The sequence below is a fragment of the Aquarana catesbeiana genome, linkage group LG02 (genome assembly GCF_042186555.1).
Source record: "Aquarana catesbeiana isolate 2022-GZ linkage group LG02, ASM4218655v1, whole genome shotgun sequence".
Lineage (NCBI taxonomy): Eukaryota > Metazoa > Chordata > Amphibia > Anura > Ranidae > Aquarana > Aquarana catesbeiana.
Genome location: NC_133325.1, coordinates 131,206,004 through 131,231,492, shown reverse-complemented (window position 1 = coordinate 131,231,492; position 25,489 = coordinate 131,206,004). Strand labels below are relative to the sequence as shown.

Sequence of the window (25,489 nt, the reverse complement as noted above, 5' to 3'; positions counted from 1 at the left end):
TTACACATCTAATTTCCTTACTACCCAACATATTTTTGGAGGCCCTGGAGCACCAGGACAGTAGAAACACCCACAAAATTACCCCATTTTGGAAAGCAAACACTGCAAGGTATTTTCTGAAAGGCTTAGTGAGTCTTTTAATTTTTTGCCACAAGTTTTTGTAAAATGCAGGAAAGGAAATAAAATGTAAATATGTTTTTTGTTTTTATATAAAGTTGTCAAACAATAAGCTATTTCTAACAAACCTCATAGGCATACTTCGTATTACACCCCAAAACTAATTTTGCTACTCCTCCTGAGTAGGGATGGGCCGAACACCCCCCCTGTTCGGTTCGCATCTAGAACATGTGAACAGGCAAAAAATTTGTTCGAAAACCGTTAAAGTCTATGGGACACGAACATAAAAAATCAAAAGTGCTAATTTTAAAGGTTAATATGCAAGTTATTGTCATAAAAAGTGTTTGGGGACCCGGGTCCTGCCCCAGGGGACTTGTATCAATGCAAAAAAAAGTTTTAAAAAGGCAGTTTTTTCGGGAGCAGTGATTTTAATAATGCTTAAAGTGAAACAATAAAAGTGACACATATTCCTTTAAATTTCGTACCTGGGGGGTGTCTATAGTATGAATATACACAATAATTCTGCGCTACCAGAAAAGACAAATGAGCAGCTAACACAACCAGCAAGTGTAAACAATGTCAAAAAACAAAATAAGTGTAGCGCTTTGGAGAAGAGTCAGATACAGAGTCTATGGACTGACAGTTCAGAATGCATATACCAAGAGGAAAAACATCCGTGTGGGAAAAAAATTATTTTCTTAAAATCCTCTGGAGCAGATCTCATCAGGGGTGTAAACCATTTGGAGAAGGGGCCCACACACCACCACTGAAAGTGAAAAGGCTTACCGGACTAGATGGACTCAACAAGGCGTACGCCAGGTGGAGTCAGATAGGCTTGGGTGGTGCTGGACTGTAGGTGGCCCAGAAGGGCAATGTTGGTGGAGTGGCTTCCACGAAGCTGTGTTCCCTGGATGATACCGAACCCGAAGATATGAGGTGAAACACACGTAGATCGTATCCCTCGGACCGGCGTTGGAACTGTTTCTCAGTGCTGGGCTGAAGAATGTGTCCCCCATAGCAGGCTGTGACACTGTTTTTTTCTATTTTTTAATAAGGAATTGTCAAAAACTCCTCTCTGTGATTTATTACATTTTGACACTTTTTTGGTTAATGGGTGGGGGTACTTTGTACCTGTTAGAATATCAGAATTTATGAATGGTTGAGTTCTTATGATAATTGAATTTTATATATAAATATATATATAAATATATATATATCTTCTATGTATGGAAAAGGTGAAGTTATATAGGTTTTTATACTCATATAAGTTTATGCTGGTATAGGCTTTGTATGCATTGCTTGGGAGAGATTCATCTCACATATGGATACAATTTAGTGTAGACCATTTCACCTCCCCCATCGTAAGAGATAAGATTACAGTCTTTCCAAAGACACAAAGTTTCAGTATGTTAAGAATATAAGCTGTTTCTTTACATTACTATATTTCTTGATTAGGATATTAATAAGAACACTGCATTTTACATATATGTAGGATTTTATATGTTTAAAGGAAATGTATATATTGTAAGTTAAATGATTCTTAAACGATAGCTTTTCTCACATAGTTCATAGCCCCACCCTTAGGAATGTTGGAAGGAGTAATTCAAATTTCCCGGTCTTTTCTATGGGACTATAACGAACCTTTTTTAAGCCAGCCTCTATGGAAAAAGGTGGGGGTTAATGGAAGGAGGACAGACAGGCTGTGGGGAGAGGGACACTTACACTGCAGCTCTCCATCAAGATACACACACACAGATCTCAAGATATACACACAGACATATCTGATTTAAACTTTATTTTAAGAATAATCTATTTTTGTATTCTACATTTTGACATTGTTTTTGTAACATTTTGTTAATTGATCATTAAATCAATTTTGGAGGTTTTACACGAGAACTTAACAGATTTTTCTTGGAACTTTTCTCATCAATATGAATTATTGAAATATAGTTATTAATACAGTAATAACTCAATTTCTACAGTACCCCATATTCATTCACATGGGGGGGAGCGGAATCTGGGGGGCCCCTTGTTAAAGGCGCTTCCAGATTCTAAAAAAGCCCCCTGCCTGTAGACCCCCACAACCACCAGCCACGGTTGTGGAGATGAGGCCCTTGTCCCCATCAACATGGGGACAAGGTGCTTTGGGGTGGGGTTGGGGGGCTTTGCCCATTCAGGGCGCAAAATGCACTGTGCAGTGTATTGCAGGGCGTTCGGTAAGGCGAACACCCGCCGAACACTCTGCAAATTCGGGTGTTCCCCGAACGGAGCGAGCAGCCAATGTTCGGCCCAAACTGATGCTTGGGCTGAACCGTTTGCCCAACTCTTATTACTTTTGGCAATAATGGTAAACAGGACTAATAGAGGGGGTGAATCTCCCTCACAGACAGCAATAAAGACCTCACAGGTGTTCTAACTCTCTTTACGGTAACCAAAACTGCCCATAACCACACGCATGAAAACCGCAGTGCGTTTGCAGGAACCGCAGGGAAATCGTATTATCAAAATGACCATGTGATTTCCCTGCAAGCAGCATTTTGAAAAAGGTGGATGCACTTTTCTGCGGGAAATGCAGCCATGGCAGCCTATTCAAATGAATGGGCTGCCGTGCCCGCGCAAGCACGAGCCACAAAAATGCAGGGATGTTCACCTAGGGTAAAGCAAGCTCACTCATTATACCTGTCCCACAGCAGCTGTGTAGACTTCTATGACTGCTTCTGTTCCCACAGGGCAAACAGCATCTTGTTTTTGCAAACTGTTAATTTTATTTTTGTTTTTGTCAGGCATGCTTGCTGATATTTCAGCCTGAGTTTGAAGATTGGTGCGAAGAGCCAACATTTACCATCTTTCTCGATTGTTCCAATTCCATGGAATCCTGTTTTCAGAGTGCTAAGCAAGTTGCTCTGCTTGCCCTCAATACTGTATATGCCAGTGCTACCAACATTATTGTTTTTGGATCAAGTAAGTAAAGTGAATAGGATGAAGTATATGCCACTCTAGGAATGCTTCTCTGTCTACAATAGCTACATGGTAACAAAGTTAATCATGATGGAAAAGACTCTTGTCTATTAAAGTGTTTGTAAACCTAAAAAATAAGCTTATTCCAATCAAGCCCAAACTATGGTTTATGCCATATTTTGTATATTATTTGTTGGTCAGTCAATTCTAAATAGCTCACGATCCTGCCTGACTTCTTAGCCCTCGTTCACATTGAACCGAATTGTCATGCTATTTTACAGGTCAAAACGCGTGACAAGTCACAGCCTATTGCCAGGAACAGCACTGCTCCAATCCATGTGACGTCGACTTTCCGGCGCTGCACCTATTTGCAAAAGTAGTTCCTGCGCTACTTTTGACGATTTAGGGGGCGACTTTAATAGACATCTAGGCATGAAGCCGCACAGATGTCTTTCAAGTCGCACCTGAAGTCGCATGGACTTGCTGCTTTGATGTTGCACGATTTCAAAGCCGTGTTCAATGTGAACAAGGGCTCCTACTGCTCTTCTTACTTTTCATTTCTGTTAACACTAGCCACAGGTTCAGAGCCATAGTAGTGTTGGCATGAGCAGGAACTTCTGTGGGAGCAACAGGACCCTGTGCAAAAGCATGGCTCCCCTGCAGTCCCATAACTAGCTAGTGATGTGGCAGGCTGACAAGCCCCCACCCAGCCCTGCAAAGCCTGATTGCCTGAGTCTGACAAGAGTCTCCCTGTCAATAGAACAACTGCACACACACTGGAAGCAGCTAATTTTCATCAGCGGTCCCTGCCCCAAGCCCTTGAACCTTCAGGACACGGAGAGAATATCATAACTAATAAGAAGGAAAAGCATTGGAGGAATTTTTGCTGATTTCTTTTCTGTTCAAAAGATTTTTATTCAGGCTTTCAAAGTTTACATATAACAATCAGGAAAAGGCAGTGTTTTTCAACCTTTTTTGACTCAGGGCATCCTTTAGAATTGTGCAAAATCCTGGGGCACAGCAATCTGAGGGCTTCTTCTCACAAGGAAGTGCGTTCGAGCGTGAACGCTTTTTTGCATGTTGCATTGTTTAATAGGCTGCTCTATGCTTGCAAAACACGCATAAAATGTGCTGGCATAGTTTTTAAATCGTGCCCCACTGCCATGCATTTTAGTGAGCACAAACCTAAGAATTAATGGCACCCACGCATCTGCAAAAGGCAGTGCAGTTTTGTGTGGTGCAGGAAAATGTGTAATTTCACACGCATTACCGCACTGTGAAGAAGCCCTAAAATGTAGTTTGTAAGGCAGAGTTAAGGGGTCTGGAGCTTGTAAATTCCCCCCCCCCCCCCCAATCCCCTGCTAGCACAGGGGGATTTGTGCAGGGCTGTGCAGGGTTTGATTACTTACCCTACCCACAATTTCTGCTGCTGGGACATGAGCAGCCTGGAGTGGAGATAGGAGTAGGTAATCAGGCCCTGTACAGTCTGATCATTAAAGGGTTACTCTGTTAACTTCTGTGTACTGAGAAGAGGGAGAGAGCACACCGAACCTCATCCTAGCTCTCTCCTCCTCTATGCTGTTATCTGTACTGTTGCCAGCAAAACTGAAAGCTGTGCGGGCCGCCCGAACAGTATAGAACAGTGATGGCAAACCTTTACACCCCAGATGTTTTGGAACTACATTTCCCATGATGCTCATGCACTCTGCAGTGTAGTGTAGCATCATGGGAAATGTAGTTCCAAAACATCTGGAGTGCCAAGGTTCGCCATCACTGGTATAGAATAATAGTATTAACAATAGTGAAACAGGAACGGAAGAAATGAGAACAATACTACAAATGGCCACTAAATGACAGTAGAGTTCCTGAGTTCAGTTCAGCTTCTGAACAGGGAAAGAAGATAAGGTTTCTCACATGTCCACCTTATGAAGGAAGGTGCTGGAAAGCTCATGGCTTTGTGCATCTGCGATTGGCACAGGCTTCACATTGGCACTGCTGCTGCTGTCTTCGATCAGGAGGTTCTGGTGGCTGAAGATAGGGCCACCCCACTGCATGGACAGCCTCTCCACATGGACTGTAGAAAAGTCCTCTCCAGTGACTGGGGCTTACATAGATGCTGCATGCTCTTGTTCTCACTGCTGGTGGCCCGCACACCAGACTTAATGGGGGAGAACCCAGCACCTGGTGACAGTTCATCTGCCCGGTCACTGCTGTCCCCTCAGGCAGGGTCTCTCTGAGCACAGGAAGCAGAGAGGAGCTGGAATTTATATCCCCTGGGTGTGTCCAAGAGCCTTTGAATTAAAGGGACCTGCACCTCACTGTAAATAAAGGGGCACTCCACCACATAATCAGTTGGTAGGACATGGATAGGCAGCTTGCAAAACTTTCAGTTTTACTGGTGAGAATACAGAAAACAGCATAGAGGAGGAAAGAGCCCAGAGGAGGTGCAGAGTGTGCTATCTCCCTCCTCTCTGTGCGCAGAAGTTAACAGAGTAACCCTTTCATGATTGGACTGGACAGGCTTTGTCATTTTGTTGCTGCACCCCGGTTGAAAAATCTTGGGCTAATGCTACCCAGACAAGGCCAGATAAACATACAGTACAGCTAGAAATCATCATATGCCAATGAATACAGTAATAATGGCATATGCAGGAAACTAGATGTCCTTCGCAAAGTGGTGGAAAAGACAAAGGTAAGGAAGGGTAAGAAGAGCAGAGGAGAATCCCGAGGGGCCTTTGTCGTAGTGGGAAGGCCAGTAGTTGCAGTAAAAGTCTGGAACACATTGTTCAGGTTCAAGCAGCATGATATCAAAGTTAGTGGGTAAAAATGTATCTATCCACCATGGCTACCAGATTTTGGTATATTTGGGGACCCGATCCTGTGGGGTAGCGTCAATCTTGCCATGAACCATGGCACGCATAACTCATTTTTTTAACTGCAAGTAGACTAAAAGTGCAGGATTTATAGGCAGCTCCTATCTGCTTGTATTAAAAAAGTTTAATTTGAGCAGTGGTAATGTCTGGAGGGCGCTAGTTTAGAATAGCTACAGCTGAGCCTAGAGTAATAGATCTGCCAGCACTATGGAGAGAAGATCAAAAACCTCAGTCCAAAACCTGTGAACAATGGGGCATGTCCATCAGACATGTAGCTGTGTTCCCAAATCCTTGCAGCCCCGAAAGCACTCTGAAGAATAGTTTGGTATAAATTTTGAAATGCATGCTAGAGAACCTTGTATGTGGCCTCCAGTGTGGCAACATTCACAGAACAGGACTTAGTAGCCAGCCATATAGCAGTCCAATTTTCTGGTTCAACAGTAACACTGAGGTCATGCTCTGACTTGCTAACACAGGATGTGGGCCATGAGAAGAGCTTGGAAAGCATTTTAAGGTATAGGGTGGAATTCAGTTCCAGTGCGTGGGGATCTTTCTCACAAAGATGTTTAAACATGGTAAACCGATTCATGGATGAGTGGGAGGAAGAGCTAGTGAGGAAGAAATGTTTAATTTGAAAGTAGTGAAAAAGTTGGCATAGCATTGGGAAAGGGAGAATCCCATCAGGGCCTGCTAATTGGTGCAATTTGGTTAGTTTAAGATCGATCCAAATGTAAAAGGAGGCTGGAGAGGTATAAGCCGGGTAGAACATGAGGTTCCACATGAAAGATAGCTAGGACAGTGAGGTTAGAGAAGACCTGCCCACTGTTTAGTGCACACCCAAAGGGTGAGGGAGTGTGAGGTGATGGGGTTCGTGATGAAACTCCTCTCTTTTGGGTCCTGCTGATTTGACTCACCTGCGGCTTTTGAGAGGCTTTAATTCAGCTTTACCTTCGCTTTGTTTTGGAGAAATTGCAGGTGTGAGATATCAAGACATACACAGGGCGTCTGCCAAGCTTCAACAAAGCTGCAAAAGAGCACCACCGAAGCTTCATTGAAGCGCAACCAAAGCATCAAAAACACATCATAAAAGCTTGTTGAAGCAGTAGGAGCTTTAATGTGCGTTAAAGCCGAAGCAAGTGTATATGAGCCTTAAGAGTTCACACCTACAGTCAGGTCCATAAATATTGGGACATCGACACAATTCTAATCTTTTTGGCTCCATACACCACCACAATGGATTTGAAATGAAACAAACAAGGTGTGCTTTAACTGCAGACTTTCAGCTTTAAATTGAGGGTATTTACATCCAAATCAGGTGAACGGTGTAGGAATTACAACAGTTTGTATATGTGCCTCACATTTTTTAAGGGACCAAAATTAATGGGACAATTGGCTGCTCAGATGTTCCATGGCCAGGTGTGTTATTCCCTCATTATCCCATTTACAAGGAGCAGGTAAAAGGTCCAGAGTTAATTTCAAGTGTGCTATTTGCATTTGGAATCTGTTGCTGTCAACTCTCAATATGAGATCCAAAGAGCTGTCCCTATTAGTGAAGCAAGCCATCATTAGGCTGAAAAAAAACAAACCCATCAGAGAGATAGCAAAAACATTAGGTGTGGCCAAATCAACTGTTTGGAACATCCTCAAAAAGAAAAAATGCACCGGTGAGCTCAGCAACACCAAAAGACCCAGAAGACCACGGAAAACAACTGTGGTGGATGACTGAAGAATTCTTTCCCTGGTGAAGAAAACACCCTTCACAACAGTTGGCCAGATCAAGAACACTCTCCAGGAGGTAGGTGTATGTGTGTCAAAGTCAACAATCAAGAGAAGACTTCACCAGAGTGAATACAAAGGGTTCACCACAAGATGTAAACCATCGGTGAGCCTCAAAAACAGGAAGGCCAGATTAGAGTTTGCCAAACAACATCTACAAAAGCCTTCACAGTTCTGGAACAACATCCTATGGACATATGAGACCAAGATCAACTTGTACCAGAGTGATGGGAAGAGAAGAGTATGGAGAAGGAAGGGAACTGCTCATGATCCAAAGCATACCACCTCATCAGTGAAGCATGGTGGTATTAGTGTCAAGGCGTCGGCATGTATGGCTGCCAATGGAACTGGTTCTCTTGTATATATTGATGATGTGACTGCTGACAAAAGCAGGATGAATTCTGAAGTGTTTTGGGCAATATTATCTGCTCATATTCAGCAAAATGCTTCAGAACTCATTGGACGGCGCTTCTCAGAGCAGATGGACAATGACCCGAAGCATACTGCGAAAGCAACCAAAGACTTTTTTAAGGGAAAGAAGTGGAATGTTATGCAATGGCCAAGTCAATCACCTGACCTGAATCCGATTGAGCATGCATTTCACTTGCTGAAGACAAAACTGAAGGGAAAATGCCCCAAGAACAAGCAGGAACTGAAGACAGTTGCAGTAGAGGTCTGGCAGAGCATCACCAGGGATGAAACCCAGCGTCTGGTGATGTCTATGCGTTCCAGACTTCAGGCTGTAATTGACTGCAAAGGATTTGCAACCAAGTTTTAAAAAGTGAAAGTTTGATGGATGATTGTTAATTTGTCCCATTACTTTTGATCCCTTAAAAAGTGGGAGGCACATATACAAACTGTTGTAATTGCTACACCGTTCACCTGATTTGGATGTATATACCCTCAAATTAAAGCTGAAAGTCTGCAGTTAAAGCACATCTTGTTCGTTTCATTTCAATATAGAGCCAAAAAGATTAGAATTGTGTCTATGTCCCAATATTTATGGACCTGACTGTATTTTAAGTTCTCTCACAACTCTGTTCTCAAAATAAATACTTTATTTTGCTATGGTCCTCCAAATTCTTACAGTCCCCACAAAGAAAGTGGAGAAAATGTAGGGAATTTCTAAAACATTTATTTAAAGGGTTGAAGTAAAATAGTAGGAGTTAGTAATCCGTAGGCACCTTTAAAATCTACCATCCTATAGACTAGCTTATATGTCAGGCACAATCTGAAGAGTTGATGGAAAAAAAAAACCTCTAGGTGAGGTAAATAGCATAGTAAATGAGAAAAAAATCAGCATACAGAAGATACAAGAAAACAAAATGTAGCTGATGGAGAAATGTATAAAAACAGACAAAAGATGGCCAAACATATCAGTGCTACTAAAGCACAGAATGAATAGGAAATGGATAAATCTGTTAAGATAGGAGACAAAACTGAAAACTGGGGTGCAACGGTTATGTTGAGTAGAGATGAGCAAAATGTGCCTGGGATTTGTTCGGTGAACACTGTCAAAGTTCAGATTCAAAATCTGAACCCTATTGAAATCAATGAGAGGGAAAAAAGCTCAGGATCAGCTCAAAGGGCAACATAAAAAAATATGCAATTCCTTTAAATGGTATGCTTGGGGGATGCCTAAAGCTGTCCAAAGATGGATCAAAATTCAGCCAATTTAGCTGGAAAAAAAGCTAAATTTTTTACACAGTAGCTGACGTAAGAGAGTTACTTATTTCAAAGAAAAAATTGTAAGGGTATGGTATTACATACAAGGCAGCCCCAAATAATGTAGAAACTCGCTGCCTATTAAGCAAGCATGTTTAACTGGCCAATGGCCACTATGTCAGACAAAGAGATGAGGCATTTTATTAGGATTTTAAAAAATGCAGTTTTTATTTTGTCAGTCAAGATCCAGAAATATTGTACAGACATGCAGCACACAATGCAAGTGTTTTTACATGGCCGCAATGCAAGATGTAGAGACTAGGCAGGTTTGATCCTCCTAAAATATCAATTATGCCGCGTACACACGAGTGGACCTTTCGACCGGACTGGTCCTACGGTCTATCCGATGGACTTTCGGCGGACTTCAGATGGATTTTCCGAACAAACGGACTTGCCTACACATGATCACACCAAAGTCCTACGGATTCGTACGTGATGACGTACGACCGGACTAAAATAAGGAAGTTGATAGCCAGTAGCCAATAGCTGCCCTAGCGTCGGTTTTCGTCCGTCGGACTAGCATACAGACGAGCAGACTTTTCAATGGGAACTGGGTCCGGTGGAGTTCCGACGTAAAGATTTGAAACATGTTCCAAATCTAAAGTCCGTCAAATTTTCGACCGAAAAAGTCCGCTGCAGGTCCGATGAAGCCCACACACAGTCGAATTGTCTGCCGGACCCGGCATTAGAGTGGGTATTTCAGAGCAACAAGCCAGAAAAACTGAACTGTATGTAGTTTATTTGCTAAGATTCTGTGTCAGAGGGAGATGTGATCTGGAATAAACAAATGACAATGTCTTTCTCTTTTTTTTTTTTTTCTCAAACTTTATATTCAAACAATTGTAAAGATTGGATATAGACTTCCTGAAAGCTTTTGCTGTTTCACTATTTTTTGTGATATCTATTATAGCAGAAAGATTTTTTTTTTTCGAAATTGTCACTCTTTTTTGGTTTAAAGGCACAAAAAATAAAAACCACAGAGGTGATCAAAAACCACCAAAAGAAAGCTCTACTTGTGGGAAAAGAAGGACGTCAATTTTGTTCGGGTACAGCACAATTGTCAGTTAAAACGATGAGTGCCTTATCGCAAAAAATGGCCTGGTCAGGAAGTGGTTAAATCCTTCTGGGGCTGAAGTGGTAAAAAAAAAAAGGAATTCCACACCCAGCATAAAAACACTTAACCAAAAACAGCATACATACCATAATAAATACATACTGTTAGTCCCAATCCATTTATTCCACAAGACCTCTAGCATTCAAGAGCCACACAGATCGAGGAAAGAAGCTATTCCGCAACCTAGTAGTACTAGAGCCAATACTTCTATACCGCCTACTAGACAGTAGCAATGTATACAAAGCATTAACAGGATGTAAAGTGTCTTTCAATATATTAATGACTCTCTGAAGACGTCACCCCTCCAGTTCATCAATGCATGGTAGATTAATTCCTGCAATAATCTTCTGTGCAGTTTTTATTACCCTCTGCAGGGCATCATGGCATTTCTGTCATGGATTGTGCATGATCCTTGCCACAAAGAAATGTGATACACTAGCAAACTTTCAATGGCAGCTTTATAAAAGCTATAAAAGACCTACTCTGAAAAGGCTGCCCTCCATAGCTTTCTCAAAAAGTACAGTCTCTGATGAGCCTGGACCACCAGATGGGATATATTCCCTGTCCATGACAGGTCCGCCCTAATTATTGTTTCCAGAAAGCAGAAATCCTCTACCCTCTCAACCACCATCCCATTAATCACCACTGGCTCATAGCTAACCCGTGGTAACCCTCCCGTACTTTTCTAAAATCAATAATAATCTCCTTTGTCTTTGCTACATTTAGCTGTAAGTTCTATTTGCACCATCCAACTAGATTTTCAATATTCTGGCGATATGCAGATTCATCACCGCCCCTCACTTTCCCCACTAACGTGGTGTCGTCTGCACATTTCAACACAGAGTCCACCTTGGAGTAAGAAACACAATCATAACTGTATAAAGTAAACAGAAAGGGGCTTAGCACACATCCCTGTGGCACCCCTGTACTAAAGGACAGCATTGATGATTACCCACCCCCCCCAAAAAAAAAAACTTCTCCTTTAACCACCTCCCGCCCGACCCAAAAAAAATAGCCAAAGGGGAGCACCGTTTTTCTGAGTGGACATCATATGTCCTCCAGGCATGTGTCTCCTGTGCGCTTTAATGGCCGTCCTGCTGCTTAATCTGACACCTGCTGTGTCCACTGGACAAAGTGAATGACAGATTGTTGAACCTGGCTGGTTCCAGTACCATGTGATCACTGTGCCCTAAAACACTAGCTGTGATGTGAGACAGGGTGCCCTCTCCCCCTTTCCTTGGAGTGAGAGATGAGGCTGATGACCTTCCTCTGCATTTCTCTTGCTTGTACTTTCTTCGGGCATGTGCTAGGAGCCAGAGAAAGGCGTAAGCTATTAACGTGGCAGTAGACTCAATGAAGTAGAAAAAAAGAAGTTTAGTACTACATACTAGCACATTATGAAAGACTTACCTCAAAATTAAGCCCTCCAGCAGTGCGCTGTCACCGCTGCAGAGGCTTCCATCTTCACCCGGGCTTCCTTCCGGGTCTGTAGACTCCGGTCATCTGACTGGCTGAGCCACGATGACGTCACACCGGAGTCTCGATCACAACTCACAGCTCTGAAGGCACCCAATAGGTATGCCGTTCCTTCAGAGCGCCGGTGCTGGTGACCTCACCAGCTGCTGCTCACTAGAATATCTTCTAAATGATGCACTTTTAGGAGATATTCATTTTACCTACTGGTAAGCTTTATTATAAGCTTACCTATGAATATGGGACAAATTACCCCCGAGGGCTTTCACACTGGAGCGATGCGCTGGCAGGACGGTAAAAAAAGTCCTGCTAGCAGCATCTTCGGAGCGGTGAAGGAGCGGAGTGTATACTCCGCTCCTTCACCGCTCCTGCCCATTGAAATCAATGGGACGGCGCTGCTATACCGCCGGCAAAGCGCCTCTGCAGAGGCGCTTTGCGGTGGTTTTTAACCATTTCTCGGCCGCTAGCTAGCTAGCCGTCGCCCACCCCAGTGTGAAAGGGCTCCTATTCTTTAGAATCGACAGGCAACATGGGGAATATGAGCATGGTGGTGTACTGTAGTATTTCGGTAGTGAGTCATGTTGCATTGGGTTTGAGTACTATTTTACATTTGTCTAAATAGAAACTACCATTTTTTAATCAGTTAAAGGACTTTAGCGTACCTTATATGCCCTAATGTAATCTAGGTTCCTAGGGCATACACTGTACCCTTGGTCCTTCTCCCCTGCCATTACAGTTCTGCAGTTATAACTAGTGAGACAGAGCTGTCATGCTAACAGGTGAGTCTCACTCTGTACCTCGGGAGCAGCTGCAACAGTTTCTGTGCTGATGTCTGCAGACATTATTGATCCATGTACCATTAAAATTACAAATGTTTTATATTTGTACAAGTATTCTAATGTTTATTTCTTTCTCATAGCTTACAAAGAATTGTATCTCTACCCAAATCGGGCTGATAACTCAGAAATGGAAAAGTTCATTAAAGTAAGGAAAATGCTTTGACATAGTTTTCTAGGATTAGATATTTGCTACATTTAGTTGTACTTAGGGTAGAAATGCCATTCAGTGTAATAATATTTCAGGAAAATGTCACTTTAAATACTATTTTTAGTAATTCCTTGCCTACAGTACACTTTCCAAAATAATTTTCTTGTAAGTATATGAATATTTGTGTGCATCCTTCTACATTGATCATGACCTACAGTGGGGACGGAAAATATTCAGACCCCCTTAAATTTTTCACTCTTTGTTATATTGCAGCCATTTGCTAAAATTATTTAAGTTCATTTTTTCCCATTAATGTACACACAGCACCCCATATTGACAGAAAAACACAGAATTGTTGACATTTTTGCAGATTTATTAAAAAAGAAAAACTGAAATATCACATGGTCCTAAGTATTCAGACCCTTTGCTGTGACACTCATATATTTAACTCAGGTCTCAGGTGCTGTCCATTTTTTCTGATCATCCTTGAGATTGTTCTACGCCTTCATTTGAGTCCAGCTGTGTTTGATTATACTGATTGTGCAGCAAAGACACTGCTACTTTTCCAAAGGCATTTGGTTCACATAGAGCAACTTTATATCATTTGCACCTATTGAGGGATACACTGTATTTAAATTAAAAATGTGTGCCCGGAGTTCAGCTTTAAAAGAGAAGTATAGCCAAAGCTTGTTTGGCTGTACTTCTCCTATGGATCACAGGAGTGCAATTCGTTTTCAGCAGAGAGCGGGCTGAAGTCCGCTCTCTGCTGACGTCCCAGAAGTCACGCCAGGCACCGCATCATGGTGAAAAAAACTGTATCCGCCAGGTGCCTGGACCTAGATCCGGCTCAGCCTCTCAGCAACCTGCTGAGAGCCTGAGATGGCCAGCCCCGCCCCGCCCCCTCCACAGCCCAGTGCTCCAGTGAGCAAGGAGGGGGCAGAGCAGAGAGTGGTGACTGACAATCTGTAGCTCTCTGCCGGGGGAACTGTCAGAACCAAACGATCGGCGGTGTTCGATCGCTCGGTTCTCAGTGTAGAGGCGCCGTGGGGAAACAGATGCAGCATCGGACCCATGCTGCATCCACCTAGGTAAGTATGATACTATAAAAAAAAAAACTTCACTTTTAAGGATGTATTATTAAATACAGAAGTGCATTCATTTGTGTTTTTTTTATATCTGCCTGGAGTTTAGCTTTAAAATATGCAAAAGTTAAGGTAAATCAGGGTTAGGTTAAAGTTAAGATCACAAGACGTGAACATGGACAAAACATATGGTTCCTGTATAAAAAAACTAAGTAATTTTTTTACCTCAGGCCAGACAGAATTCAAATTAGTGCCAGACTGAAACATAACTTTCCCTTTGACCTGTAGTTCTCATTTTATTTACTTCTGATCCTTTCCTAGATGGCCAAACCCAACATGGGAAGTACAGAGTTCTGGAAGCCTCTACAGTCCACCTGTCTTCTTAAACCCACATCTGGACCTCAAAAAATCCTCCTCATCTCTGATGGGCACCTCCAAAATGAAAACATTGCCTTCCAGATCCTAAAGAAAAATAAAAATCATATTAAATTGTTCACTTGTGGTGTAGGGTAAGTATTATTCACTGACTGACTGTATCTGTGAACAGCACCCAGACCTTTGAAAATGGTTAAGTCCTCGTTTACACCAAGAGGTGCGTCCGAGTGTGCACTCTTTACATGTTCCTGTGCATTGCGTTATGAAATCAAAATTAATGGATTGCTCTGTGCGCAAAATTGGATGGTACTGCAGTACTATGCATTTTAAAAGGTGCAAATACGGGCACAAATGCACGTGTAGGTAGGGAGCAGCGTGGTGCAGCAGAAGAACACACTCAGTCCCAGTGCAGTGAAAGAACTTGTATTGCAGAAATGCAGAAACAGTTCACAAATAACCCGGTGGAAGGCAGCCCAACCGGGGACACTCACAGTTCCACCAGCCAGTATATACAGAGCAGACTGTAGCCGAGTGTCAGCATCTGTACAGAGGGGGAGAATGGGGCCTGGCCGTCTGGTGCCCCACAGGCAGGTGGGAACCTTTCCCTGCCACCAGTTCTGTCCCTAACAGTCGAGGTACCTGTCCCTACTCTACCAACTCGCAAAAGTGAGCCAGACTTTGGAGCCAGGGCCGTAAAAAGGCTCTGCCTGACCCAAGATAGATGCCAGAGACACATGGGGCTGCAGAATCCAATTGGATGCTTCTCCAGTGACCCAGGAAACCACAGAGGAACTATGTTACTCTTGACTTCCTCTCCAACTGCAGTGCAACAGCGGAGAGTGCCACCTGCATGGGCAGACTGCACCTGCCTACACGTGCACATTTGCAAGATGCGTGGGAGTGCAAAAGGGCAGGGTGTTTTTCTTTTTTTTGTTTACAATTTTTTTTTATTAGGTACAAAAAAGTGGTACAAAACAAGATATATATTAGGAAAAATGCAATATATAAGCTTGCATAGTAAGGGCAATTACAACTATGTATAAGAGCAGTGTGTTTTTCTTTGTTACTGCACTGCACCTAGTGTGAACATAGGTGCAGTGCTTTTAGAATGATAATGCAAACCCCCAAAAAACAAATCAATGGCGTGCAAACATATAGATGAACACTTGCAGTGATAATCAAAAATATCAGTGTAGCATGGCACACAACACCTGCAATTATTTTTGGAGCACTTATGCACTTTCAATTTTGGAGCACCCAGCACCTTAAAATAGACTGTTTATTTATCCATTTGTATACACCAATATTGTTGATTATCACTGCAAGTGTTCATCTATATGTTTTCATGTCATTGATTTGTTTTTTTGGGAGTTTGCATTATCATTCTGCAAGCGCTGTTTATATATGTACTGTATTTCAGTCTAAATTTACTGGCCCCTCAAAATAACTCAACACACAGCCATTAATGTCTAAACCGCTGGCAACAAAAGTGAGTACACCCCTATGTGAAAATGTCCAAATTGGGCTCAAAGTGTCAATACTTTGTATGACCACCATTATTTTCCAGCTGCCTTAACCCTCTTGGGCATGGAGTTCACCAGAGCTTCACAGGTTGCCACTGGAGTCCTCTTCCACTCCGCCATGATGACATCACAGAGCTGGTGGATGTTAGAGACCTTGCACTCCTCCGCCTTCCGTTTGAGGATGCCCCACAGATGCTCAATAGGATTTAGATCTGGAGACATGCTTGGGCAGTCCATCACCTTTTACCCTCAGCTTCTTTAGCAAGGCAGTGGTTGTCTTAGAGGTATGTTTGGGGTCATTATCATGTTAGAATACTGCCCTGCAGCCCAGTCTCCAAAGTGAGGGGATCATGCTCTGCTTCAGTATGTTACAGTATATGTTAGCATTCATGGTTCCTTCAATGAAATGTAGTTCCCCAGTGCCTGCAGCACTAATTCAGCCCCAGACCATGACACCCCCACCACCATGCTTGACTGTAGGCAAGACACACTTGTCTTTGTACTCCTCACCTGGTTGCCGCCACACACGCTTGACACCATCTCAACCAAATAAGTTTATCTTGGTCTCATCAAACCACAGGACATGGTTACAGTAATCCATGTCCTTAGTCTGATTGTGTTCAGCAAACTGCGGGCTTTCTTGTGCATCATCTTTAGACGAGGCTTCCTTCTGGGACAACAGCCATGCAGACCAATTTGTTGCAGTGTGCAGTGTATGGTCTAAGCACTGACAGCCTGACCCCCACCCCTTCAACCATTGCAGCAATGCTGGCAGCACTCATATGTCTATTTCCCAAAGACAACCTCTGGATATGACTCTGAGCACATGCACTTAACTTCTTTGGTCGACCATGGCAAGGCCTGTTCTGAGTGGAACCTGTTTTGTTAAACCGCTGTATGGTCTTGGCCACCATGCTGCAGCTCAGTTTCAGGGTCTTGTCAATCTTCTTATAGCCTAGGCCATCTTTATGTAGAGCAACAATACTTAATTTCATATCCTCAGAGAGTTCTTTGCCATGAGGTGCCATGTTAAACTTTCAGTGACCAGTATGAGAGCGATCTCACCAAAATTAAACACACCTGCTCCTCATTCACACCTGAGACCCTGTAACACTAACGAATCACATGACACCAGGGAGGGGAAATGGCTAATTGGGCCCAATTTGGACATTTTCACTTAGGGGTGTACTCACTTTTGTTGCCAGCGGTTTAGACATTCATAACTGTGTGTTGAGTTATTTTGAGGGGACAGCAAATTTACACTGTTATACAAGCTGTACACTCACTACTTTACACTACTGTAGCAAAATGTCATTTCTTCAGTGTTGTCACATGAAAAGATATAATAAAATATTGACAAAAATGTGAGGGGTGTACTCACTTTTGTGAGATATTGTAAAATCCCAATAAAATACATGTACCTTTTTGGTTGTAACATGAAAAAATGTGGAAAATTTCAAGGAGTATGAATACTTTTTCAAGGCACTGTATTCTTCCTCATGAGCAAGACACATTCTGACCCACCGATTTGAACAGTGCGATTGCCAGCAATAGGATGCGACCTGGCATGCGATTTGACCTGTCAAATTGCATGACAAGTTGCTCCAATGTGAACGAGGGCTTAGTCAGCTACAGCAGCAATTCTGTAAATAATCAGGGAAAAAAAACACACAGATGTGAAGCTGCTATAAATCTCTGCTACAAAGTTGGTAGTGTGACATGGTTCTTATTTTATATTGCTTGTATGCTTTATATAATTTGTTGTGGTGTTTGGGTACAGGAGCTAGCATTACAAAAAATCAAAATCTTTAAACTGTCTCTGTTCCCTGAAGTCTGTGCAAAAATCAACCCTTCCTTAACCTGACCGCTATGGGATAAAGTGAAGCCTCCTTATTACCATGTGATTTCTATAATAACTAATTATCCCTTTTATGTTCTGCATTAAGGCTGGGTTCACACTGGTCTGACAAACGCTCCGACATTGGGTGCTCTTGTCGCATGACGTGTGAAATTCAGTGTTTCCCTATAGGAGCCGTCCTAACTGGTCCGACACAAGTCGTTCCGACTTTAGAAATGCTCCCTGTACTACTTTGGTCCGACTTTGATCCTACTTCAGCCCATTGACTATCATTGAAGTCGGATCAAAGTCGGATTACCGTCTCGCATGATCCGACTTCGGCATGCGACTTGTGCTCAGAAGATCTTGAGGGGGAACTCCGCGCCAAATTTGAAATGAAAAACCGGCATGGGTTCCCCCTCTAAGAGCATACCAGGCCCTTGGGTCTGGTATGGACCTCAAGGGGAACCCCCCTACGCCGAAAAAACGGCAGGGGGGTCCCCCCCAAATCCATACCAGACCCTTATCTGAGCACGCAGCCTGGCCGGTCAGGAATGGGGGTGGGGACGAGCGAGCGCCCCCCCTCCTGAACCGTACCAGGCCGCATACCCTCAACATGGGGGGGTGGGTGCTTTGGGGCAGGAGGGCGCCCTGCAGCCCCCCCACCCCAAAGCGGGCGAGGGGCTTATCGGAATCCGGGAGCCCCCTTTAATAAGGGGCCCCCCAGATCCCGGCCCCCCACCCTTTGTGAATGAGTATGGGGTACATCGTACCCCTACCCATTCACCTAGGGAAAAAAGTGTCAATGAAAAAACACAGTACACAGGTTTTTAAAGGGTACTTTCATTCACAAAGGGTGGGGGGCCGGGATCTGGGGGGCCCCTTATTAAAGGGGGCTCCCGGATTCCGATAAGCCCCTCGCCCGCAGATCCCGACAACCAGCGGCCAGGGTTGTCGGGAAGAGGCCCTTGTCTTCATCAACATGGGGACAAGGTGCTTTGGGGTGGGGGGCCGCAGGGCGCCCCCCTGCCCCAAAACACCCACCCCCCCATGTTGAGGGCATGCGGCTTGGATAAGGGTCTAGTATGGATTTGGGGGGACCCCCACGCCGTTTTTTCGGCGTAGGGGGGTTCCCCCTGAGGTTCATACCAAACCCAAGGGCCTGGTATGCTCTTGGAGGGGGAACCCATGCCGGTTTTTTATTTAAAATTTAGCGCGGAGTTCCCCCTCAAGATTCATACCAAACACAGTGCCGGGCATTGGCGTTCATTGAAAGTCGGACGCATGCCGGCTTCATGTCGCAGGGCAAAGTAGAACGGCTGTCGTGTCGCACCAGTGTGAACCAAGCCTCATCCTGTTAAATGTAAGGCCCCTTTCACACTGAGGTGCTTGTAAACTGCCAGTAAAACACTTTTAAAGAGCTTTTCAGGCGCTTTTGAAGAGCTTTTCAGGCGCTTTTGAAGCGCTTTCCATTCATTTCAATGGAAAGGGGCATTTTTTCACCACCCTGCCAGCGCACTGTCCCAGTGTGAAAGCATTCATTGATTTTAGACCCCTTTCACACTGGGGCGCTTTGCAGGCACTACAGCGCTAAAAATAGCGCCTGCAAAGTGCCTTGAAACAGCCACTGCAGTCTCTCCCATGTGAAAGCCCCGAGGGCTTTCACACTGGAGCGGTGCGCTGGCAGGATGCTGAAAAAAGTCCTGCTAGCAGCATCTTTGGAGCGGTGAAGGAGCGGTGTATACACCGCTCCTGCCCATTGAAATGAATGGGGCAGCGCGGCTATACCGTCGACGAAGGGTGGTTTTAACCCTTTTTCGGCCGTTAGCAGGGGTTAGAACTGCCCCGCTAGCGGGCGAATACTGCTGCTAAAACGACGGTAAAGCACCGCTAAACATAGCGCCCTTTTTATCGCCGACACCGCCCCTGCCCCAGTGTGAAAGGGGACTTAATGAAAATAGATTTTCATGAGCTTTTGCAGGCACTTTTTTTTAGCGTGAAAGCGCCTGAAAAGTGCCTCAATGTGAAAAGGGTCTAAGGCATTCGTTGTTGGCAAAGTAATGTTGTTCCTCCCTATGTCATAATTGTGTAATTTACATATAATGGTTAATTAACTCCTTGATAGCCCATAAGACATTTTACAGTTAATCCTATTTACTGTGTTTTATTCCAGGGCAAAAGCAAATAAACATATGCTGAGACGTTTGGCAAAAGATGGTGCTGGAGCATTTGAATTTTTTGCAGACACATCTAAGGGCAACTGGAGAAGCCAGGTGATAGAAATGAGAGAACAACAGGTTTCATTTTATTCCAGTAGCCTCCAGGGAGTAATGTTGAGTGATTTGGTAGTGGAAGTTTTTATGGTCCTTGATAATACTGGGAAAGAAATAGGAAGCACATTCAGATGTCCAAATATCTGGGTGAGTTAAGGTCTATTGTAAGCCAGGCACTGACAAGCAAATATGTTTGTTGGAAGACCAGCAATGGCAACCCCTGTACTTGCCTCCTGGAACTTCCTAGGCATATCTAGCTTGTCCTGTGACACACAGCCTCTATTTCAAAATCATCCCAGTTGACCATGGCTCACTCTTCTCCCCATCTCCCATGTGTGCAGCTTAGACTTCACAGACCTGAATGGGAAGCCAATAGACCGCTAAATTAATAGACTGTAGATGGGTTTTACTGTGAGCTGCATTGTATGGCATTTTCAGTGAAACTTAAGTTAAAGTGATCTCCAGAAGCCACAGCTTCCCAGTAAGGGACACTTTAGGCTAGTTAAAGTGGTTTTAAAGTCTACATGTGTTTTACCTTAATGCACTCCCTACATTTAGGTAAAAATCATCCCACTAGTAGTCCCCCCCCCCAACACTTACCTGACTCCTGCACGGATCCAGTGCCGTCCCGTCTGCTCTCTATTTTCCTGCTCTTACAGGACAAACTGAGAGCTGCGGGAGCCATGGATGGTGTGTGTGGGCAGGTAAGTATAACAAAATTAATTTTAGTGAAAAAAAAAATCTAAACTTTACCATTACTTTAAGTCCAGTCAGATTTGAAAATTACAGTCTAATGGCTGAAAAATGTCCTAAACCTTTTGCTAAAGCTTTGTGAACTGAGCCTTATGTGTTCCTATCCTAATTGTCCATTGTGTCTACACAGATGGAGAAACACGATTCAAAGCTCAGATCAGCTGCATGTACAGCCATCTCTATCAAATGGAGGCTGTTTGGTACAAATCCCGTTGAACCGATGCAAGCCCCCGCCAGCATTCCGTCTTTATATCATGATGACAATCTCTTTGTTTATGGATTTGTCCCTCATTGCACTCAGGTAAGCATTTTTTATGGTTTGTTAAAAGTAAACTGGTAACTGAGTCTTAACATATGATGGGAAAAAAAAGCATAAAGAATGGTTACCTTTAGAGGTATAGGCATGTGATAACATATGCAAATCTTTATTAGTACACTCTTCAAAGGCCAGAATAGTTTTGCCCCACCCATCCCATTCCCAATTATTTCTTATTTTATTGATCCCTTAAAGTATAACTAAAGGCAAAACTTTTTTTTTTGGTTTTGGATAGAGTGGAAAAGGATTAGAACGCCTGTCAGTTTTCATCGCCGTCTGTGCCTCCGTTAGTGAGATTCTCCCTCTCTATTTGTCCTGTTTACCATTATCATTGAAAGTGAAATTAAAAGGAAATCCCAAGTTTTGGGTTGTCCCCAGAAAATTATTTGTGGGGAAATCTTCCAAAGGGGACACTAGTTCTGGTGACCTGGGGGTCCCCATGGAATTCCCTTATTTTGCAGGGATTTCCTCTCACTTCCTATTTGGCTATGGGACAGGAAGTGAAGATAAATCTCCGCAATGAGACAATGACGGAAAAAAATCTGAACCCTCAAATATGAAAAAGAAAGTTTTGCCAGTAATTCTACTTTAATGCAGGTTGAGCAGAACCTGTTGAAAGATGTCACATGGTCACATCCCCATCAGCTAAATCAGCTGCACTCAGGGCTCCTCTGCAATTGCATATAAAAAAAGGTGGTGGTGGGGGTGGGGCATGCTTCTGATGTCATTGACCGAATATGGCCATGTGGCCATATTAAGTTATTGATGTCATAAGCATCACTGCCCTTTGTGTACATGCAGCTGTGGGGAGGGTAATGCCCCAGTTACAACTGATTGGGCTGGCAGGGATGTGATCACGTGACAGCTTTGCACTGGTTCTGTCAAACTGGATTCAGACAGAGTTGGGGCTGAACCCAGCTCATCCTGATTTCAGTGGGATGGGCAGCTCAATAGGAAAGTTCAGGAAACAGAGCCAAGCTGGACTTTGAAAGAATATATACCGTATATATCACACAAATGCACAATAATTTTTGAGTTTTTCTTTTTATCATTGTTTTATTAAAATTTTCATTAAACATACAAACTAGGGCTGTTACTGATTAAAATTTTCGTGTTCGAATTAATCGATTTTTTTTTTTAATCGACTAATTTCAATTAATTATAACGCGCATTCAGATCCAACTACTTTTAGCTGATTTAGCACCGTTGTTGTGGCAACGGCCGAAGCCGGACATAGCGGGGCATGGCTAGGACGTCACACGTCATAAACTCAGTCTCACCATGCCCATAATCTCAGCCTTACCGTGCCCATAATCTCCGCCTTACCGTGCCCATAATCGCAGCCTCACCGTTCCCATAATCGCAGCCTCACCGTGCCCATAATTGCAGCCTCACCGTGCCCATAATTGCAGCCTCACGGTGCCTATAATCGCAGCCTCACAGTGCCCATAATCACAGCCTCACAGTGCTCATAATGCTGTCTCGCCGTGCCCATAATTTCAGCCTCGCTGTGCCTATAATGGCAGCCTTACCGTGCCCATAATGCAGTCTCACCGTGCCCATAATCGCAGCCTCGCCGTGCCTATAAAGGCAGTCTCACACTGCATTATGGGCACTGTGAGACTGCCTATAAAGGAGTCTCACCATGCCCATAATCGCAGCCTCACTGTAGTCTGTGCCTGGATTACACAGTCTGCGGGCATCTCCGCGCTGTGAGAACACTGCGTCTATCACACGAGTTGATCTAGGAGGAGGGCGGGACTTTTCTCACAGCGTGTCCAAAGTTTTCACACTCAGCTCGGAGACACACAGCGGGAGATGCCTGCAGTCTGTGTATGACATATAGTGGAGGAGGAGGAGGGAGCACAGCGCTGCGCTGCAGCCACAGCTTGGCCCAAAGCGGCCCCAGGGCAGGCAGCCTACCGATCAAAAAAATTTTGATCGATCAAAAAATTAACGATTAATCGAGGAATTAATCTTTAATTTCCACAGCCCTAATACAAACATAATAAAAATTAGGGACAGAAAACTGTGCAGTTTATGAAATTAGACCCTACAGAGTATAGAAGACATATCAATGTACCGGAAGTAGACGACTAAGACATAGTATAACCATATGGCACGTGGTAAGTCCGTAGGTGATGAAATTCAGAAGAACACTCGGTGCATGAAGGCAGTTAGATGTTGATTTTCCATTGTCCCCAGCATTAAAGGACATAACTATGTGCCTTAGTACTAAGTTGTTTTTCAAAGCATGTAGAACATCAGCAAGTGGATCGAAATTCTGCCAGTTCAGCAGGGCCCGCTTAACAGAAGTTAATCTAAAGATTGACTTCTGTTGAACGGGAATGTTAGAAAAATGTTCTCGATCAGCAGGCTGCAGTCAATTGGCTGCTTCACTGATCAGTGTATCCAGATAGTGGAGTACCCTCTGTCAGAATACAATAGCACAGTGGGGAGGATTCCCTCATGTCCCTTGTGTGGACGGGGGAATATGTTCTTTTTTTTTTTTTTTTTAACAATCTGCTGGCTGATCTTAAAAAAAAAAATAAAATAAAAATAAAAATGTACTCATCTATGATCAGCCTTGGGTTAGGCCCCTTTCACACTGGGACGGGAGGTGCGTCTGCGGTAAAGCGCCGCTATTATTAGCGGTACTTTACCGTTGCTTTAGCGGCGGTATTCGGCCTTCGGGGCTTTCACACTGGAGACAAAGCAGCGGCTGTTTCGGGTCGGTTTGCAGGCGTTATTTTTAACGCAATAGCGCCTGTAAACCGCCCTAGTGTGAAAGGGGTCTTAGTGATAAGTTTATCATTGCTGTTGTCCAAAAAAAAGTTTGAAAGTTTAATAAGCGATAGAGAAAAGGGGGTGTCAAACGTGGTTTGCATTCTCCCTAGAGAAAGTGGGAATTTGGATCTAGAGGTCACAGATTTTAGTTTCATAATATTTTTATTAAAGATATAAGCACTAAAAAGTAAAGTACAAAATACAAAACTGAAGCCTATCAGGCTTGTGTGTGTATACAACATGTGATAACAGTGTTGAAGGTTCAAAACAAAGAGCATAAAAGTCTTAATACAGCTGAAATGTAAATAATGTGCAGTGTTATACGATGCAAAGTACAGTTCTGTATAGCTCAGAAATAGCATATAAGGTTATAAAATAAGTCAAACAGAAACAGTCAAAAGTTATATTCCAGTTTTTGCTATTAAGAGCAGCACCTCAAGGTTAACACACAGATGAGTAAATTATACAGGCATTAATGCTGATCTTGAAGCAAACATCAAACAATTGCCAAAATTAACTTCCTGATATGAGTTGTACGTACTCAAAGATGATGTCAAAGATTTTATTGTATTTTTCGAGGGGGGTATTCTGACTGATAGAAGCACCATGGTTTGTACCTCTCTGACACAGGTAAGGAGTTCTAACTTGGAAGGGGAAGTAGCTTGTTTTCATTTGAGCACAATTTAGACATGTTAGAATGTGTGAGATAAGTTTGCTTGTGGATGCTGGCAAATGATTAAAGAGACTATGCCCTTAATGATAGTCCAATAGGTTTTTATACTGTGACATGCCCAGTATATATGGCATAGGGAACCTACTTCTGGTGTCCTCTCCAGCATGTGTTGGTGGTGGACAGATAAATTGCAGGAAGACATTACGGGGTGTAGTACCAGTGGAACAATATTTTATTTATTTTTTCCTTTTAAAATGTGCAGGTGGAGCTTTTGCTTTCTCATCTCCAGATAGTTTGTCAGTGGGGAGCTCTCTTGACCTAAGTCTTTTTCCCACTTTCTCATGTATTTGAATTTACAAAATGGATCACTTGCCAGAGTAAACAGGAGTTTGTAAATGGCAGAAAGTAACTCCTTTCTACATGGTACATCTCTGCATATGTGTTTAAATGGAGTAGGGTTTGAAGGTGGCATATTTGTAATGTTGGCAAAGTGGCATATTAGTAGATGTAAATAGATTGACTGGAGACAACCAGGGTTTTTCCAATTTAGTTCACTTGTTATACACTTGGGAGGTGGGCCAAAATGCAAGAATTCTTAAGCCGCAAAATAATATTTGAATCTGGGATTGCAAGACCACCTTGGAATTTAGTGGTGTATAGGGCTGATTTAGGTAGTCTGTGGTCCTTATAAAAGGTTGTTTGAGGGTAAGTGGGTCATCATCAGCATACAGTGAAAGTATAAAGGTTTTATTCTTCACTTATCTGCACTTGGTAGTGGTTTTGATGCAAGCTGAAAGTGGTTCTATACATAATGCTAAGATGAGGGGGCATCCCTGATGGGTGACAT

General features: G+C 43.3%; 1 protein-coding gene across 6 annotated transcripts in view; it reads left to right on the top strand.

Moving 5' to 3' along the window:
- The window catches only part of PARP4 (poly(ADP-ribose) polymerase family member 4), a 570,213-nt gene that overhangs the window by 176,466 nt on the left and 368,258 nt on the right, over window positions 1–25,489 (top strand). For all 6 annotated transcript variants that reach the window (XM_073613478.1, XM_073613479.1, XM_073613476.1 and 3 more), the window contains exons 22-26: window positions 2,901–3,078; window positions 12,956–13,020; window positions 14,427–14,614; window positions 20,014–20,113; window positions 20,997–21,167. In XM_073613478.1, coding sequence (XP_073469579.1) covers window positions 2,901–3,078; window positions 12,956–13,020; window positions 14,427–14,614; window positions 20,014–20,113; window positions 20,997–21,167 — 702 coding nt within the window. The remainder of the gene's footprint in view (window positions 1–2,900; window positions 3,079–12,955; window positions 13,021–14,426; window positions 14,615–20,013; window positions 20,114–20,996; window positions 21,168–25,489) is intronic.